This window comes from Panthera pardus, unplaced genomic scaffold, assembly GCF_024362965.1.
Source record: "Panthera pardus isolate Hobbes unplaced genomic scaffold, ASM2436296v1 HiC_scaffold_20, whole genome shotgun sequence".
In the NCBI taxonomy this organism is placed as follows: Eukaryota; Metazoa; Chordata; class Mammalia; order Carnivora; family Felidae; genus Panthera; species Panthera pardus.
The window spans coordinates 14,026,251-14,043,523 of record NW_026526766.1 but is presented as its reverse complement, the minus strand read 5'-3'; the positions used below and the strand labels follow the sequence as shown (position 1 = coordinate 14,043,523).

The window sequence follows — 17,273 nt, the reverse complement described above, 5'->3', positions numbered from 1 at the left end:
TTTTTTTTTTTAATATTTTTTGTCTCTTGTCCACATCAATCAGAAGCCCCTCAGTTCCTGCACATGGGTGAGATCACTGATGGTGTAGACATGAGAGCAGAGGTCGGAATTCTCACACGGAATGTTGTGATCCGAGGAGAAATGGAAGACTCATGCTACGCTGGAAACCAGTGCCAGTTCTTTGATTATGACACCTTTGGGGGACATGTCATGGTAGGCAAAAAGATTTAAGGAGCTCCTTGCTTGCTAAATACATGTTTGAAAAAACTTCCAAGTTTTGAATTTTTTTGAATTTTTTTTTTTTTTTTTTTAGAGAGAGAAAGACAGAGACAGCATGAGTTGGGGAGGGGCAGAGAGAGGGGGAGACACAGAATCCGAAGCCAGCTCCAGGCTCTGAGCTGTCAGCACAGAGTCCGACGTGGGGCTTAAATTCACAAACCGCGAGATCATGACCTGAGCCCAAGTCAGACACTTCACCAACTGACCCACCCAAGCACCCCGAAAGTTTCAAGTTTGGGGATGAGATCTATATGGATATTAAAAAGGAATTGTGTTTTCTTTATTTAGTGACAGTGAGGAGATTTTTCAGAATTGAAAGAGAAAGTTATATCTTCATTTAGTTGATCTGGAGCCGTAAACCATTTTGTCCCATGAAGAATTAAATCCATTTACACTGAGAAGAACCACATAGAGATAAAAAAAACAAAGAGTCTTGGTATCCATGCATGCAATCTCCATGTATGAGGGCGTCTGGGTGGCTCAGTCGGTTAAGCATCCAACTCTTGATTTCAGCTTGTCACAATCACACAGTTTGTGGGTTTAAGCCACACATTGGGTCTGCGATGATAGCATGGAGCCTGCTTGGGATATTCTCTCTCTCTCTCTCTCTCTCTCTCTCTCTCCCTCTCTCCCCCCCTCCCCCCCTCTCTCCCCCTCACCCACTCATGCTCTCTCTCCCTCAAAATAAATAAATAAACTTAAAAAAAATACCTTGATATTATGAAAAGGTAAGCAATAGTAATCTACACATACTTTTATATGTAGATTTTTATTTATATAGAAGTATTGAGCACTCACTATATGATAAGCATTGCACTGTGTACTAGCTGATTGGCCTTCTGGGCTGCATTTTGGCTACATGTGTTTTAAAATCTGTCTTTTGTACACTCAGTAGGTTATGGTTGTTAGCAACATTTCTGTCACACTGTTTTAGGAAATGTTGGTCAGTGTTATTTTTTTATTTTTAACAGTATGATTAAAAATCCGGTGTTTAAAAATTTATGCTCTGGGGTGCCTGGGTGGCTCAGTTGGATGAGCTCAGGTCATGATCTGACCTGAGTTCGAAGTCCGAGTAGGGCTCTGTGCTGACAGCTTGGAACCTGGAGCCTGCTTCAGATTCTGTGTCTTCCTCTCTGCCCCTCCCTGGCTTGTGCTCTTTCTCTCTCTCTCTCTCTCTCTCTCTCTCTCTTTCTCTCTCTCTCTCTCAAAAATAAACATACATTAAAAAATTTTTTTTTAATTTATGCTCAAATTGTGGGTCCCAGAGAAAGTTTTAAAAAGAATTGAAGTAAATAATATTATGTGCTAAAACATTGAGAAGGATTTACAAATAACTATCAAACTATTGTGGAGTTTATAGAAATCAAAGAACAAGATAAGACTGGAAATGACCAAAATATTTGAAGAAATCAATACATATTATATAGACAAATCATTTCTGTGGCTTTCCTGGTTACATGTCTTTGTATTCTTATGAGAGGCCATTTTTATGGCTCTTGAAAGTATTCACTTGGTTAAGAAGCATTTGCTGGCACTTGTGTCTGGCTTAGTCAGTAGAGCATGTGACTCCAGATCCTTAGGGTCAAGAGTTCGAGTTCCACTTTGGGTATAGAGATTACTTAAAACAAACAAACAAACAAAAAACAAAACCAAAAAAAGAAGCAGCAGCACTTGCTAACTTAGTAACTGGAGATCCTAGAAAGCAAGGTGCCAAAGAAAGAAAAGTTTTAATATGTGTTCTCCTTCAGACATTTTCTATTAGAACTATATATATATATATATATTTTTTTTTTTTTTTTTTTTTTTTTTTTTCCTACCTTAATATTACAAAGCCTAGGGGCGCCTGGGTGGCTCAGTCGGTTGAGCGTCCGACTTTGGCTCAGGTCATGATCTCACAGTTTGTGGGTCCGAGCCCCGCATCAGGCTCTGTGCTGACCGCTTGCTCAGAGCCTGGAGCCTGCTTCGGATTCTGTGTCTCCTTCTCTCTCTGCCCCTCCCCCGCTCACGCTTTGCCTCAGGCTGTTTCTCAAAGATAAATAAATGTAAAAAACAATTTTTTAAAAAAATATTCCAAAGCCTATCAGTGTGATTCCAGTTATCTTGTCTTATAGATAAGGAAAAATTTTACTTCAGTGCATCTGTCCTATGTGGAGCTGAGACACATGGGTCAGCAGCATCTGGGGCGGTATCCTGTTCATTTTCACCTGTGTGGGGACGTGGATCACAAGGGAGGGTACAGACACGCGACATTTGTGGATGGCTTGTCTATTCATCACAGCTTCTCAAGGTGCATCACTGTGCACGGAACAAATGGCCTGCTGGTACGTAGCGTCTCATCACGTCGATGCGTGTTGTCAGAAGCGTTAACTGTCTTCCATTGTCCCAACTTCTCAGTTTGAGAGAAGTCGGCTCTTGTCCCGCATCCCTTACTCTATCCTGCTTGTACTGAGAATTCCGGTGTTTTCCTCTATTCTCTTAAGAGATCAATAAAGCCTGACAGTTGACTTCGCCCCTCCGGTGAAGATTAAAACGTCTCTTTGCGTTTGTACTGAGCATGCTACATAGATAGCCTCGTCACTAACACCGCAGTCGTTCATGTTACCAGTGACATGATACGCTTGTGTTTCTGCAGATAAAAGACACAATTGGATTTGACACACTGGGTCATTGTTTCTTTTTGGAAGATGGTATTGAACAGAGAAATACTTTGTTCCACAATCTGGGACTCCTCACCAAACCCGGCACCCTCCTCCCCACTGATAGGAATAATTCCATGTGCACTGCCATGCGAGACAAAGTGTTTGGAAATTATGTCCCTGTGCCCGCCACGGACTGCATGTGAGTATCTGGCAGAGAGAAAACCTCATGTGTGGTGCTCAAGGCCTTTGACTCTGGGGAGAAGATGTTTTGGAGGACATTTTTAGCGGGCAGGATTTTTTCATTGGCTGATGTTTAAATCACTTTAAAAAATGCCTTGCAGGGCTGTTTCGACTTTCTGGATTGCTCATCCCAACAATAACCTGATTAGTAATGCGGCTGCAGGCTCACAGGTAAGTAATATTAGATGCTTTCGGCTGTTTTGTATTCGTGTTTATAAGTATTTTGGATATTATATGGATGTAATGTAACGTGTGACTGTCTAACTCAAGCATGGCTTTGTTTTCTGCTACTGCCTGTTTTGTTGAAAGGAGAATACAGTTGGTGGTTCTTCTGTTTCTTCCAAATCATTCATGCCAGTTAGTATTTATGAGTGGGGTAAGACAGATGCCAAATGGAAGAAAAGAGGCTGGCTGATATGTGGGTTTATTGTACCTTCAGAGTGTATTTTTAGTGTATCATTTGTAATCTTTCTGACTTCTATTTAAGTCATGTGTGTCCGAGTAACTGATCGTTTCAGTTTCTTTTTTTTTTATGTTTATTTATTATTGAGAGAGAGTCACACAGAGTACCAGTGGGGGAGGGGCAGAGAGAGAGAGGGAGACCCAGAATCCGAAAGCAGGATCCAGGCTCTGAGGTGTCAGCACAGAGCCCGATGTGAGGCTCAAACTCACAAATGGTGAGATCAGATGAAGTGAGAAGCTTAACTGACTGTGCCACCCAGGCGCCCCTGATCATTTCAGTTTTTAATTCTGATGAACAAAGAAAGCCTTAGCTTTTCTTTATAGGAATGGATTATTATGTAGAACATTATGACAGCAGTCATTCTGGTGAAAGGATATGTCTTTTTGTTAAATGCAGGGATCATCCACACTTAGGGGTTTTATCTCCTTGGCAAAGCAGGTCAACCCAACTCTGTACTTTATATTACTATGTGCCTTGAATTATTTCAGAGACACGCACACACACGAGTATAACTCAAGACAATAAGTGAACTATTTTTGGATGGCAGAAATAATTCCTGAAGAAAGCTGGAGAAATTTACATTCATAATTGAGTGTGATTTAAAACTGTTAGCTTATAATATAAAAGTGAATCCTGAAGACATTATACTATCATGATTATATCTGTGCTGAAAACCACAGTAGAGAAATAGCTTTACACCAACACCTAAATATTCATATTTATGTATCGTGACTATTAAAATTAAATAATTAAATGTAAAGACATACCTAGCATTGTTTCCCAGGACCAAGTGAAAGATAAGTTGAAGGAAGTATTTCTTCCCGATAACTAAAACACGGGCGTCTCTGGGTGATGGTGGAATTGACCTCTGCGATTTTCCTTAAAAACATAAAATGTAAAATTCTTACTTGACAGGGTAGAGACCTGGGCATTTAATCGTTTCAGGTTTCATTCATTCATTCATTCATTTTTCATCCGATGTTTGTTGAGCAATCTATCGGGGTTTGTGTTGAGAGTTCCTAATTAGAAGGGGGAGTTCTAGGGGTAAAGATGCGAGTTTGATATGCAGCCTCAACCCCGGATCATCTTCTGACCTGTGGTACGTTTCAAGTGAACAGTGAAGATGAAAACAAGTTGCAAATAGTTGATGAAAAAGCGTAAGGTGAGGCTGCCAGAAGCCCTTCCTGGGGCTCGTGTGAGAAACGAAGAAGCGGGTCTCTTGTTTTCCACCCCGTGTTCGTTCTTCTTCCTTTCGTTCTGTGAGTTCTTTCTTTTCTTTCTAGAAAAACTGTCCCGGCGAAGCTCATGTTTTGGCAAGGGTTTTCCTCCCAAAATAAATCAAACTCTTTCTTCTTGTACGTTTCCACTGCCTTTTTACAGAGCTCCCTTTACCTGTTTTGACACCACAGTGTTTAACAGGAAACAGCAGCTACCCCCCATGTTGCCCCTTCCCCAGACTCCCGTTGCATCCTGGGAGGGTTCGCTTCTACCCTCCGCTTTTAAGGCCATGGTATAGAGCCTTCAGATCTTCTTCTGTGGTCTGTTTTGTGCCCCCAAAAGTAGAGGTGGCAAACACATTTTTTCAGGGTAGTTCCTCTATCGTGGAAAAATGTTAAATGTTACCTTCATTTTTGTGTGTAGGTATATATGCTTTCCACGGTGCATCTCTCTGTGCTCCTGCAGAGCTTTGTAATTAATTGTAATGTAGTACCTAGTATGTATATTTTTGTTCTCTCTTTCCACTTACACTCTGAATTCTTTGAGAATAGTCTTACTGTATACCTGGCACACAGTGGGCTCTAAACAAATATTTGCCGAATTTGAATCTGTAGCATACTTTGGGACTGTATGTTTACGTTGGAACATCCCATTCAATCCACATTCTTCTACGTGAAGCTGTTTTTAGCATTGGGCTGGTTTTTAATTAAAATGTAAAATAAAAGCACCTGGGTGGCTCAGTCAGTTAAGCTTCCGACTTAGGCTCAGGTCATGATCTCACAGTTCCCTGAATTTGAGCCTTTCCTCGGGCTCTGTGCTGACAGCTCAGAGCCTGGAGCCGGCTTCAGATTCTGTGTCTCCCTCCCTCTCTCTCTGCCCCTCCCCTGCTCATATTCTCTGTCTCTCAAAAATAAATCTTAAAAAAAATTTTTTAATGTAAAATAAAAAAAATGGTCATGGAGATTAAGATCATTTCATTTTGACTTTTATAGCTCATTTTGAGTATCAAAGATGTTTAAACTGTTCTGCTGCTCCTGTTGAGGTCAGGAATACTGAAATTGAACAGACAGGATCCAGACTGAGACAGCATCCTGATTCATGCGTGTGGTGGTTTTTTTTTTCTTTGGCAAAAATTTGCCTCGGGACAGGAAGGGCATTGGAGTTGTTTGAAAGAAGTCAGTGAGCTCTGCGTGTTGGCGGATAGTTGTTTAATGAATATGACTCATCTATTGATCAGGTTTGGAGGTAAACAGAAAAACCCTCATATTGCTAAAAGGCCGTGCTGTCCTGGTCACATGGAAGGCAGGCAGCCTTGTTTGGTTCTAACTCTGCATAACTTATTAAAGTAGATAACGATGGGAGAGTTATGTTTTGAAAATGAGTTTTGGCCTCAGCCAGTTATTTCTATCGAACACTGCAAGCAGAAGTAAATTTGTTTTTTAAAAACATGATTATAATGGCTCTGAAAGTGCTAGGTGAGTGCACAAGTTTTTATAGTCCATTCTGAGCCTGAGACAATGAAAAATTAGTGTTAAAAAGTCTCATTTTTGGGGCGCCTGGGTGGCTCAGTCAGTTAAGTGTCTAACTTTTGGTTTTGGCTCAGGTCATGATCTCATGGTTTTGTGGGTTTGAGCCCCATGTCAGGTTCTGCACTGACAGTGTGGAGCCTGCTTGGGATTCTCTCTCTCTCTCTCTCTCTCTCTCTCTCTTTCTCTTTCTCTTTCTCTCTCTGCCTTCCCCTGCTCACGCTGCCTCTGTCTCTCTCACTCTCAAAATAAATAAATAAACTCAAGAAAATTTTTTTAAAAAAGATCCATTTTTGTTTCTGAAGCACTTAGTCTATTGAAGCCATTTCATAGGGTGGCTTTATAAAATAAGGCTTTTAATGATCTCACCCTTTTAATTACAGGATGCTGGAATATGGTATTTATTCCACAAGGAACCTACTGGAGAATCCAGTGGATTGCAGCTCTTAGCAAAACCAGAACTCACTCCGTTGGGTATATTTTATAACAACAGGGTCCATTCAAGTTTCAAGGTAGGTTCCTAGGCCTTAACAAAATCAGTTCATGTGATTTACAGGGTGAAGGATGGAATGCTGAGAAATACAAGTGAGAAATGTCAGTTTTAGGTAAAACCTGTCATCACAAAAAGTAATTTGTGATTAAAAAAGCAGACACAGGGGCGCCTGGGTGGCTCAGTCAGTTGAGTGTCTGACTTTAGCTCAGGTCATGATCTTGTGGTTGCTGGGTTCAAGCCCCACGTCTGGCTTTGCACTGGCAGTGCAGAGCCTGCTTCAGATTCTCTGTCTCCCTCTCTGTTCCTCCCCCTTTCACCCTTGCTGTCTCAAAAATAAACATTAAAGAAAAATTCTTAAAAAGGAAAGCAGACACATTCAGGATTACATACCGGATCTCATTTATACACACCCAGGCATATATACCAACACATGCATGTGCATACAATCTGAGTAATTACAATGATGGACTTGATCCCTGTGTCCTTGTCCCTTCCCTCACTCCTACCTTCCCCTCTTCACTCCTTCCCTCCCTCTTTCCCTCTCACCTTCTTTCCAATCGTTAGTACCTATTAGGGATGTACACATTAGATGATATGCTTCTGTGGGTTAAGAAGCATACTTCCTTTCTTCTCTCAGTTCACAGTGCTGGTAGAATGTCCTGTTGGGCATTTCATACGAATTATGTGGTAAAATACTGTTTATGATATTTGGCCCAATTTAAAATGATACAGATCAACTAAAGCAAAAGCCATTTAGGAACACCGGTTTTCATGATATTTAGTATTTATTCCCACCCTCAAGTGATAAATGTATTTGCCTCATGTTGTGCTTACAAGGCACTTGGGTATTTTCACTATGTAATATAGTGCCCAGATTCTTTACCCTGATATGATCCACGTCAAAGTTCAACAAATACTTCCCATTTACGATGCTGAGAGGATCCTGTAAAGACCTAAGTGTGCTATAATTTAAAGAGCTTAGCATCACTTAAACACTTGAGAGAGCAAAAAACCTTGGTCAGAAGCCGAGTAGTTGATTAAGCCCAGTAATTATTGAGAGTACCATTTCAAAGTGGAAATCCTCAAAATTTTCTAATGGTAGTGATATAAAAAAACATCCTATTCTAATTAACTTTTAATGTCATATACCAGAAGTACATGTAGTAATCTATTCTATTGATTAGAAGAATATCATATCTAAATAATGAGCGGATGATTAGGTTTTAAATTGTTTAATTTGGGACTGACTGTCCAGAATGATACTTTACAGCCAAGGGAAACAGAACCCTTGGGGTCCTCAGACAGTAACCTGTCATCTTTGGATAAGCTGTAAATATACCAACACTGACCTTTTTGCTTTGGTTGCTCATGACACCCGAATCTGCATCTGGCACAGGTCAGTCATGTCTGATTTCCAACTGACATTTGGCTGTCTCAGGGACACATCACTAAAATGTGTTCAAAACTAAAATCCTTATGTGTATCCCTAGACCCATTCCCATATCTCTGTCTCACTGAATGAAACCACCGGCCACCTGATTGCCCCAACAGAAAGATATGAACCTTTATCGCTCCCTCTCCCTCACCCTTAGACGTTTTGTTCATTGCTAAGCAGTATCTACCTCATAAAGAATTCTCACCGTATCCATTTTCCCCCATTACTACTGCCCAAGTCTCTGTCATCTTTGTTTTTCTTCTGGATTACCAGGGTCATGTCCTACCTTATCTCTTATCTCTCATCTCTCTTTTTGCCCCTTTCCCTTTCTGATCCATTATCCATCCTGTGGGTAGAGCATTCATTCTTAACGTGCGGTTAATTACATTGCCTTTATTAAAAGTCTCGTTAAATGGACTCCAGCACATTGACTCTATGTTGTCCACCATTTGTTTCTCTTCAGCCTTCTTCCTTGCTTTCCCCTCCTCCATACATTTCCTGTTCATCCATCTAAGTCTCTTCTCAGATGTGCCCTGCTCTCCCTCATTTCCAGACTTTTTGTACCAACGGTTTCCTTGAGTACTTTGCTCCGGGTTTTTCAGCTGCTTCCCACCCATGCCCCGCCACCCTTCATCCCAACCCATTCTTTTGTGTGGTTCGGTCCTCCCCATCCCTCATCGTTCAGCTTTAGGAGGTCACTGCTTTGAGGAGACCTTCCCTGAATCCTCTGTCTCCCATCTATGAGGAAGGTCTCATTTGGTGCCTCTTCTTACATGCTGCTAAAGCATCATCTACTCACTTCATCACTGCTTATCATACAGGATGGTAATTGTTTCTTTAATTGCGTGTCTTCCTGCTACTGGATATGCCAACAACAGCAAAGACCACGGTTTCCTTGTTAATGCATCACGCTTGGTGCCTCCCACAAGGTAGGCACCAAGTAAATATTTGTTGAATGACTGAATACATAAAATTATAAAAATATCCAGAAAGGTAGTTGTTTTCATAAAACCTTTGCCTTGCTCTTCGCTCCTCTCCCTTCTCTTTGGTGGATGTGATAAGCTACAAGTAATTTTCATGAGTCATGAGAAGTATATAGATATAACTTAGGACTCATGTTCACTTCAGTCCCTTATTATATTTTCCAGGCTGGCTTATTTATTGACAAAGGTGTCAAAACAACCAATGCTAGTGCGGCAGACCCAAGAGAATACCTCTGTTTGGATAACAGCGCAAGGTAGAGTCCATCCTTTTACATCACATTCTGGCCCTATCTTGCCAAAACAAAACTTCCTGAGTTGTAAGTCATTGTGCTCTGTTCTCCAGTAACACATTTAAACTAAAGTTTTCAAAGCTTGTAGGAAGGCTTTGGGGAAACTTTTTTTTTCTCCCCCTGCTGTTCTAGGTCCTGTGGCTGGTTTGTTTGTTTTAAAATATTATTGAGATGCCAGAGAAGTTGATACTTTCCCCTTTTTTCACCATTGTAAATTGATGTTAGAGAGATATTCAGAAAGAGAAAGAAAAAGGAGAGAGAGGTGTTGAAAACAGGGTCTACATTTGGCCTAACATAGAACATGATTCATTGAAAAACAAGCTAAGACATTTTGGTGTAATTCCTGAAAACCAAGGCCTATCGAATTTATTGTTAGTGGTCAAAATGGAACATTGCATTGAAATGTATTTCACAGAGAAAGGTCTTGAACTTGATGAGCAAGCTAGTTTGGTTCAGTTGTTTGTAGTCTCAGAGTCCCATCGTCTCTGGGCTCTATGTTGCCCCCCTTTGTAACCGCAAAATGTGGTTGGGATAGGGAGAACATTTCAACAGAGTTCCTCTATGTGCTCTATAAGAGCCAAAATAAATAACATGTCTCCAATGGAAATAAAAGTTTTTGGAAAAGATGGCAACTTAAAGTCCTATTCAGCAGAAACTGCGTACGTGTTTTTTTCCTATACTTCAAGTTGATTGACCAACTTAGTTTCTTTATTATTATTATTTTTTTTTTTTTTTCAACGTTTTTTATTTATTTTTGGGACAGAGAGAGACAGAGCATGAAGGGGGGAGGGGCAGAGAGAGAGGGAGACACAGAATCGGAAACAGGCTCCAGGCTCCGAGCCATCAGCCCAGAGCCTGACGCGGGGCTCGAACTCACGGACCGCGAGATCGTGACCTGGCTGAAGTCGGACGCTTAACCGACTGCGCCACCCAGGCGCCCCTCTTTATTATTATTATTATTATTATTTTAATTTAATGTTTGTTTATTTTTGAGAAAGACAGAGTGCAAGCGGGGAAGGGGCAGAGAGAGAGAGACAGACAGACAGACAGAGACGGAATCTGAAGCAGGCTCCAGGCTCTGAGCTGTCAGCACAGAGAATGACACAGGGCTCAAACTCACAGACTGCAAGATCATGACCTGAGCTAAAGTTGGACACTTGGCAGACTGGTCCACCCAGGCGCCCCACCAACTTATAGTTTCTAAAGGGTGCTAGGTTTAATAGGCTCTTTTGATAGATATTTAAGAAAAAGACACCAGGCCCTACTGTTCACAAGGGAATAAGATAGGATCCTCACTGTAGGTTGGTAAGTCCACTTAAGTGTGAGGCAAGATCTTTGCGACACAGTAATAAGGCACGAGGCCAAGAGAAAACTGGAGAAAGTACAGTTAGTAAAATTACTCATCAGGACTACTTAAAGGTCAAGTTGAGCCTGAAATATTTTAAAGCAATGATCAGATGACATTTGAGAAACCAGGAAACTCTGGACGTTATTTAAATAAAACACAAGTTACTGGACACCTAATAGCTAAGCAAGATATGAAATGGGAAGATAGGAGATAAACTTTAAAAGAAAAAGAAGCATAGAGATGACAGTGGACTATGAACCAAGAAGAGGATATTAACTTGCAAAACAAAGAAATCTTTGCTGACAGGACACGGCTGCTTTTTAAGAGTTTATTTTAACTGGTAGAACTAGTAATGTGTACTTTGCTTAGTATTAATAGAAAAATGCTTAAACACAACACAATTGATTTTCTCTTCCCTGCCTTAAAAAATTGTGTGTGTGTATGAATGGATGAATGAGAAAATATATTTCAGAAATTCATTGATGCTTTAATCAGGCTTGACAGTAAAACAATTTATCCATAATGGCCTGAGAAGTTCTTTACTGGGTATGTGTGTATATTATGATAATGGTAATTTTTCCTCTGCTCTTCATTATTTGTCTTACCAGTTTATAAATGCATACATAGTGAGAATTAGACTCCATTTAGAAGTTGTTACTGGAAAGAACTGATTATGGAAGATGAATAAGACATTTGGCAGTTGGTGTATATATTTAATTTTGTATAAACTCATGTGTAGAATATGCCCACGTACATTCGTACAGTCCAGACATGAGTAAGAATGATAAAACAACTAACACAATGAGTAATAAGCCCATGAATTAAACATAAGGCTCATGGGATCCAGAAGATATTTAGTCTGTACAACAAAGGGAAAGTTGACTCAACAGTTAATCAGATGAGCCTTTTCGTGTGTCTTCAAGATGTGAAATTATAGGCATCCAAAGAAGGGAAATTGTAACCCAAGAAAGCTCTTGGTGTCAGATTGGGACGTTTCGTCTAAGGGAATGAAAGAGCACAGAAACCAGGTAGTATTTAAGGCCAAGGCCAATTAAGGGAGGTTGGAAAGTGTGCTGAAAGCTCGTGAATGAGGATGGTGAAAAATTGGGAAAGTTAGCTATCGCCTACAGATCAAGTGGGAAAGAGGTTAGAAATAAAGGGTATCCAAGCAAGCAGTCAACAATTGATGTATATGGATTGGAATTTCAGAAAAGGTGAGATGGCTACAGCAGAGAATCAGTGTTACTTTAGGATCCTTTTTTTTCTTTTTTTAACTTTCTTGTAGAACATTGTGTAGTCTTCTTTCCAGAACTCTTCCATCTGCTTGATACTGCGTAATGACTGCAAAGCTGTTTGGCAGCAACCGCAATTACCAGAGAGTGGGTGATGGCCCAGAGTCAGACATTTCACCTATTAGGTCAGAGCTCTTTAGTGTAAGGGGTCATGTACACAATCTAAGGACAGGTATAAAGCTTCCAGACTGGTCTCCTATGGTCCATTCTCTACAGTCCTTTCACCAAGTAGCAGTGAGTACCAGTTTATAAGAAAAAAGTGAAATCAGTTGTATCACTTCCTTGATTCCATGTTTCTGAAGACTGTCCATCTCCCTCCCTCTCTCTCCCTCTCTCTCTCTCTCTCTCTCTCTCTCTCTCTCTCTCTCCCTCTCCCTCTCCCTCTCCCTCTCCCTCTCCACCTGCTTTATTGAGGTATGACTACCGTCTAAAAACCTGTGTCTATTTAATGTATACATCTCAGGGAGTTTGGGGATAGGTATACACCCACGAAACCATCACCACCATCAAGGTCATATACATAGCCATCATCTCCCAAAGTTTTCTCACCTTCCTTTATTGTTATCATTAAAAAAATTTAAGAATATTTTTTATGTTTTTGTGATAAGAACATTTACCCTAAGATCTATTGGCTTAGCAAATTTTAAGTGCACAATAGAGTATTATTAGCTAAGGCACTGTGCTGTATGATAGACCTCTAGAATTTATTTATATTGTATAACTAAAACTTTGTACTCTTTGACCATCACCTGCCTTGTGTCCTGCTCTCCCTAGGCCCTCACATTGCCTGGCATATGCTCACTTCTCTGTCCTCTGCCCCATGCTTCTTACTCTCCAGCCAATTTGTTTGTTCCTTGGCTGAGCTCACTCATGCCTAAGGACCTTCTCACTTGCTGTTTTCTGTGCATGTCGTCTTCTCCCATGATAGCATCTACCGTGCCAGCAACTATGGTAATGGCATTTGTACAAATGGTATTTCCTGACTGCATGGTTTGAAAATCTCAGCTTGCTGAATTGGTTTTTGGAAAATTATCTAGTTGTTTCTCCCCCATCCCCACCCCCCAGCTTTGTAAAAATTAAGATAGAAATGATCTTTTTTAAAAAATAGGTGGCCTTGGGACGCCTGGGTGGCTCCGTCACTTGAGTGTCCTACTCTTGATTTCAGCTTAGGTCATGATCTCATGGTTCATGAGTTTGAGCCCCTTGTTGGCCTCTGTGCTGACAGCATGGAGTCTGCTTAGGATTCTCTCTCTCTCTCTCTCTCTCTCTCTCTCTCTCTCTCTCTCTTTCAATAAACAAACATTTAAAAACCAGGTGGCTTTATAGAATTATTTATTTGATTTATATAGTGGTTTGACACCAATTTTTTTGACCTTTTCATTAAGGTCCTTGTAAGTGTTGTAGAAGGAAGAGAAAGAAGAAGTAAAATTCAGTCTTTGTAATTAACAAGTTAATTAAATACACTCTGTTTTAAATTTAGGCATTTTAAATATTGAACTAGTTTTATCTCTGTATCTAAAACATCTCACTAGCACACAACTCAAATAATACTCTAGTTTGCATATATGTATGTTAAAATACCTGATGAATTTATTCAGTGTGTTTATATTAGTGCCATGTAGTTAAGAATTTGTGAAAACATACCAGATTTCCTAGTCTGAGGTTTTTGTTTATTTATTTGTTTTGAAATGGTTTTAGTGCTTAGAATGTTCTGTAGTGTCCTCTTCTATAATGTAAGTTGCTTTAAAACAATAAGAAAATATGAAAGCAGTTCTTGGGAAACTTCTATAAATAAATGTAATTTTTTTTCAGTATCTGAAATACAAATAATTAAGTTGTAAATTGTTCATTAAGATTTTGTTTGTCTTGGTCATATGTAAATCCTGCCTTCTGACACTTAAGCTTACAATTGTAAAATAAATGATTTCCAATGCTTGTTTAAAAAGTCCTTTTTCTTCTTTTTTTTTTTTAAACTCCAAGGTTTAGGCCTCATCAGGATGCGGACCCTGAAAAGCCACGTGTTGCTGCTTTAATTGACAGGCTCATTTCTTTTAAAAATAATGACAATGGAGCTTGGGTCAGAGGGGGAGACATTGTCGTTCAGAATTCAGCGTAGGTATTCTCTACACAGTCATTATCTGATGGCACCTATGTGTTTATTTTTTTAAGGCAATTTTAAACAACCCAGTATGCTGAAAATACAGTGATAGTTTCTGGAATTATATTATTATTATTTTTAAAAATTTATTTATGTTTAGTAATCTCTACACTCAATGTGGGGCTGGACCTCACGACCCCGAGATCAAGAGTCACCGGCTCTCCTACCTGAGCCAGCGGGCACCCCTGGAATCATATTACTATTATTACTAACAGACGGGGTGAGCTCTGAGGAAGTGTTTGCTCGCGCTCATAGGCAGCAAATGTTTGGAATCATTCTTTCTGTTGCTTTTATTGGAATTGAACTCATCTGGTGACACGAGAGTTTTTTGATGAGATTGAACAGGAGTTGCGGATTTAACTTTATATAACAAGTATCGTCTATGTCAGAGAGCTAAATAAAGATTTTGAAACTACCTGGATTTTTTTCCCTTCCTTTTGGAAACTCAGAAGTTTTTCTGTTGCTCTCCCACTGCCATTACAAATACAAGTCGTGAATTCCACCTTACTAAGTCTGTTGACTTATGGCTTAATACGACTTGAGGCAGTAAGCATCTTAATTTTTTCCCGTTTGCATAATTTTAGAAGTCTGATGTATGTTGAGCTAAGATTTGGTTCAAGAGTCTAGAAAAACATGTTTTTTTTCCAACTGGCACTGACATTAGCTTCTTGGCATTTTACTGTCACCTCTGACTTTCATCATGCAAAAAATTAGTTTTGTATTAAATCTGTAGAAATAGCTTGGGTATTAATGTTGAAAAATTGGAAGAGAATCCCATGACCTAATTGTTTTCAAAAATAGTCATAAAAATAATATAGCTCACACTTGTGTGCTGGTTACTGTGTACAGGCACTGTCCTAAAGGGTTGGCATTAATTAGTATGTTCAATGCCCTCAAGTATCCATTGAGGAAGGTTATGTTCTCGGTTCAACTTCTAGGTGAGAAAACTGAGAGAGAGTCAAGGCGAATGCCTTACCCAAGGTCATGTGGCCGGTAATCAGCAACGCTACCTTCACTGTGGAGTGTGTGCTTTAAGTTATTGGGAAGTGAAACATTTTCTTGTGGTCTTGGGGAGTAAACATTATTGGAACCTCCTGGATTTTCCCAAAAATTAAATATTGAGAGAAATTATCTCTTACATGAGGTGATAAATTAAATATTCTTTTATTCTCTTTTCTCATAGATTTGCAGATAATGGAATAGGACTGACCTTTGCCAGGTTTGTAATTGTTTTTAAAATACTTATCTGATTATTTCAAAGCTGTAAGGTAAAACGGCCCTGGTTTTGTGTGTGTGTGTGTGTGTGTGTGTGTTTCGGGGGAGGGGTGGGTTTGATCACACATGGATTGTTCTATCATTACGTTGGCAGTTGAAAAAACAAAACAGCACCCACTTCCTGATACCACTAGAGGGCCAAAATACATTTTTCTTAATTAATTGAATTCGCACCAAAGTCATAGGTTAATATAGCTGGAATTCTGTAGAAGGATTGGCCTGTCATATTTTTTTGCTTAGGAGAAAACACTTGAGAGGAAGGGAAGAAAAGTTGGGAGCATATTAAATATCTTCTTTCTTAGGGGCACCTGGGTGGCTCAGTCGGTTAAGTTAAGTGTCCGACTTCAGCTCAGTCATGATCTCACAGCCGGTGAGTTTGAGCCCCGCATCGGGCTCTGCACTGACAGCTCAGAGCCTGGAGCCTGCTTGAGATTCTGTATCTCCCCACCCCACCTCCTCTCAAACATAAATAAACATTAAAAAAATATTTAAATATTTTCTTTCTTAGAACCTGGTCTAATTTTGCAGTGATCTTTAAGAACCGAACTTTTAATGTTACATATTTTTCTCCAGACAAGAGTTATTTGGGTACTGTCTTAAATATGACTGTCATCTAAGTGTTAAACTCAGGGCAAGTTCATCCCCCATGTACAATACGGTTGTTGCAGACTAAAATAATCAATTGTTGCTGTTAAATGAAATGTCACCTGTTTCATGTGCAAACCATGTATTAATTTATACGAGGTATGTTCACAGCTTAGAAGGACTTTTTGATGACTTGATAATATGCATTAGAAAAAGCTCCTATCTGTTTTGCAAATTTTTAGCTTTTAAGTTATGGCGTGTCTGGATTTGAGGGCCAATTTAAATTTCCTGGAGGTGGGAGGTAACGGTTATTCTCATTTTAACAGTGATGGAAGCTTCCCCAGTGATGAAGGTTCCAGCCAGGAGGTATCCGAATCTCTCTTTGTTGGGGAGAGCAGGAATTATGGCTTTCAGGGTGGTCAGAACAAATATGTAGGCACTGGAGGAATAGACCAGAAGCCTCGGACCCTACCTAGGAACAGGTAAGCATTGCTTTAGCAGTAGACTGTTAAATTTGAACAATAAATGAAAACCTAACCCTTATCGGAAGTTTCTGCAATAATCCTGGGTGCATTGGTTCCCTCTGTGATGGTTTTCCCCACCTTATCTTATTATTATTACTATTATTATTATTATTATTATATCATTACTATTACAGCTGGGTAGACTCTGGAATTTTGGAGCATTAACTATCAAGCACTTTAGATTTCATTATTAATTAACGAAGGAAACTATCTCGTTTTTCATTTCTTGCTTAAGGCCTTATATAAGCTGCTGACTTTTTTGTTTTCTTCTTTCTTGAGCCACAGAAAGTGGCCAAACTGTAAACTATGACGTTAGGTCACTCTTGCCTCAATTTGTGAGGTGGGTTTGCAGAAATAGCCACTGGAAAAAGGAAATAACTTATTGAAAAAAGTCCTAGAAAATAAGAGTTGATAGATGCCAAAGCTGACTCAAAACCGAACCACGGCTGTGTAATTACCAGTGTTTCAGCTGTACAGAGCAGACTTTTGGCATGTTTTCTGTCAAAATAATCACAGAGTCATTAA

The 17,273-nt window shown here is 39.7% G+C and overlaps 1 protein-coding gene across 3 annotated transcripts in view; it reads left to right on the top strand.

The window, feature by feature from the left end:
- Positions 1–17,273, top strand: part of CEMIP2 (cell migration inducing hyaluronidase 2) — an 85,936-nt gene that overhangs the window by 40,083 nt on the left and 28,580 nt on the right. For all 3 annotated transcript variants that reach the window (XM_053907806.1, XM_053907804.1, XM_053907807.1), the window contains exons 7-15: positions 44–213; positions 2,391–2,600; positions 2,912–3,117; positions 3,260–3,329; positions 6,749–6,877; positions 9,442–9,530; positions 14,187–14,318; positions 15,548–15,583; positions 16,551–16,706. In XM_053907806.1, coding sequence (XP_053763781.1) covers positions 44–213; positions 2,391–2,600; positions 2,912–3,117; positions 3,260–3,329; positions 6,749–6,877; positions 9,442–9,530; positions 14,187–14,318; positions 15,548–15,583; positions 16,551–16,706 — 1,198 coding nt within the window. The remainder of the gene's footprint in view (positions 1–43; positions 214–2,390; positions 2,601–2,911; positions 3,118–3,259; positions 3,330–6,748; positions 6,878–9,441; positions 9,531–14,186; positions 14,319–15,547; positions 15,584–16,550; positions 16,707–17,273) is intronic.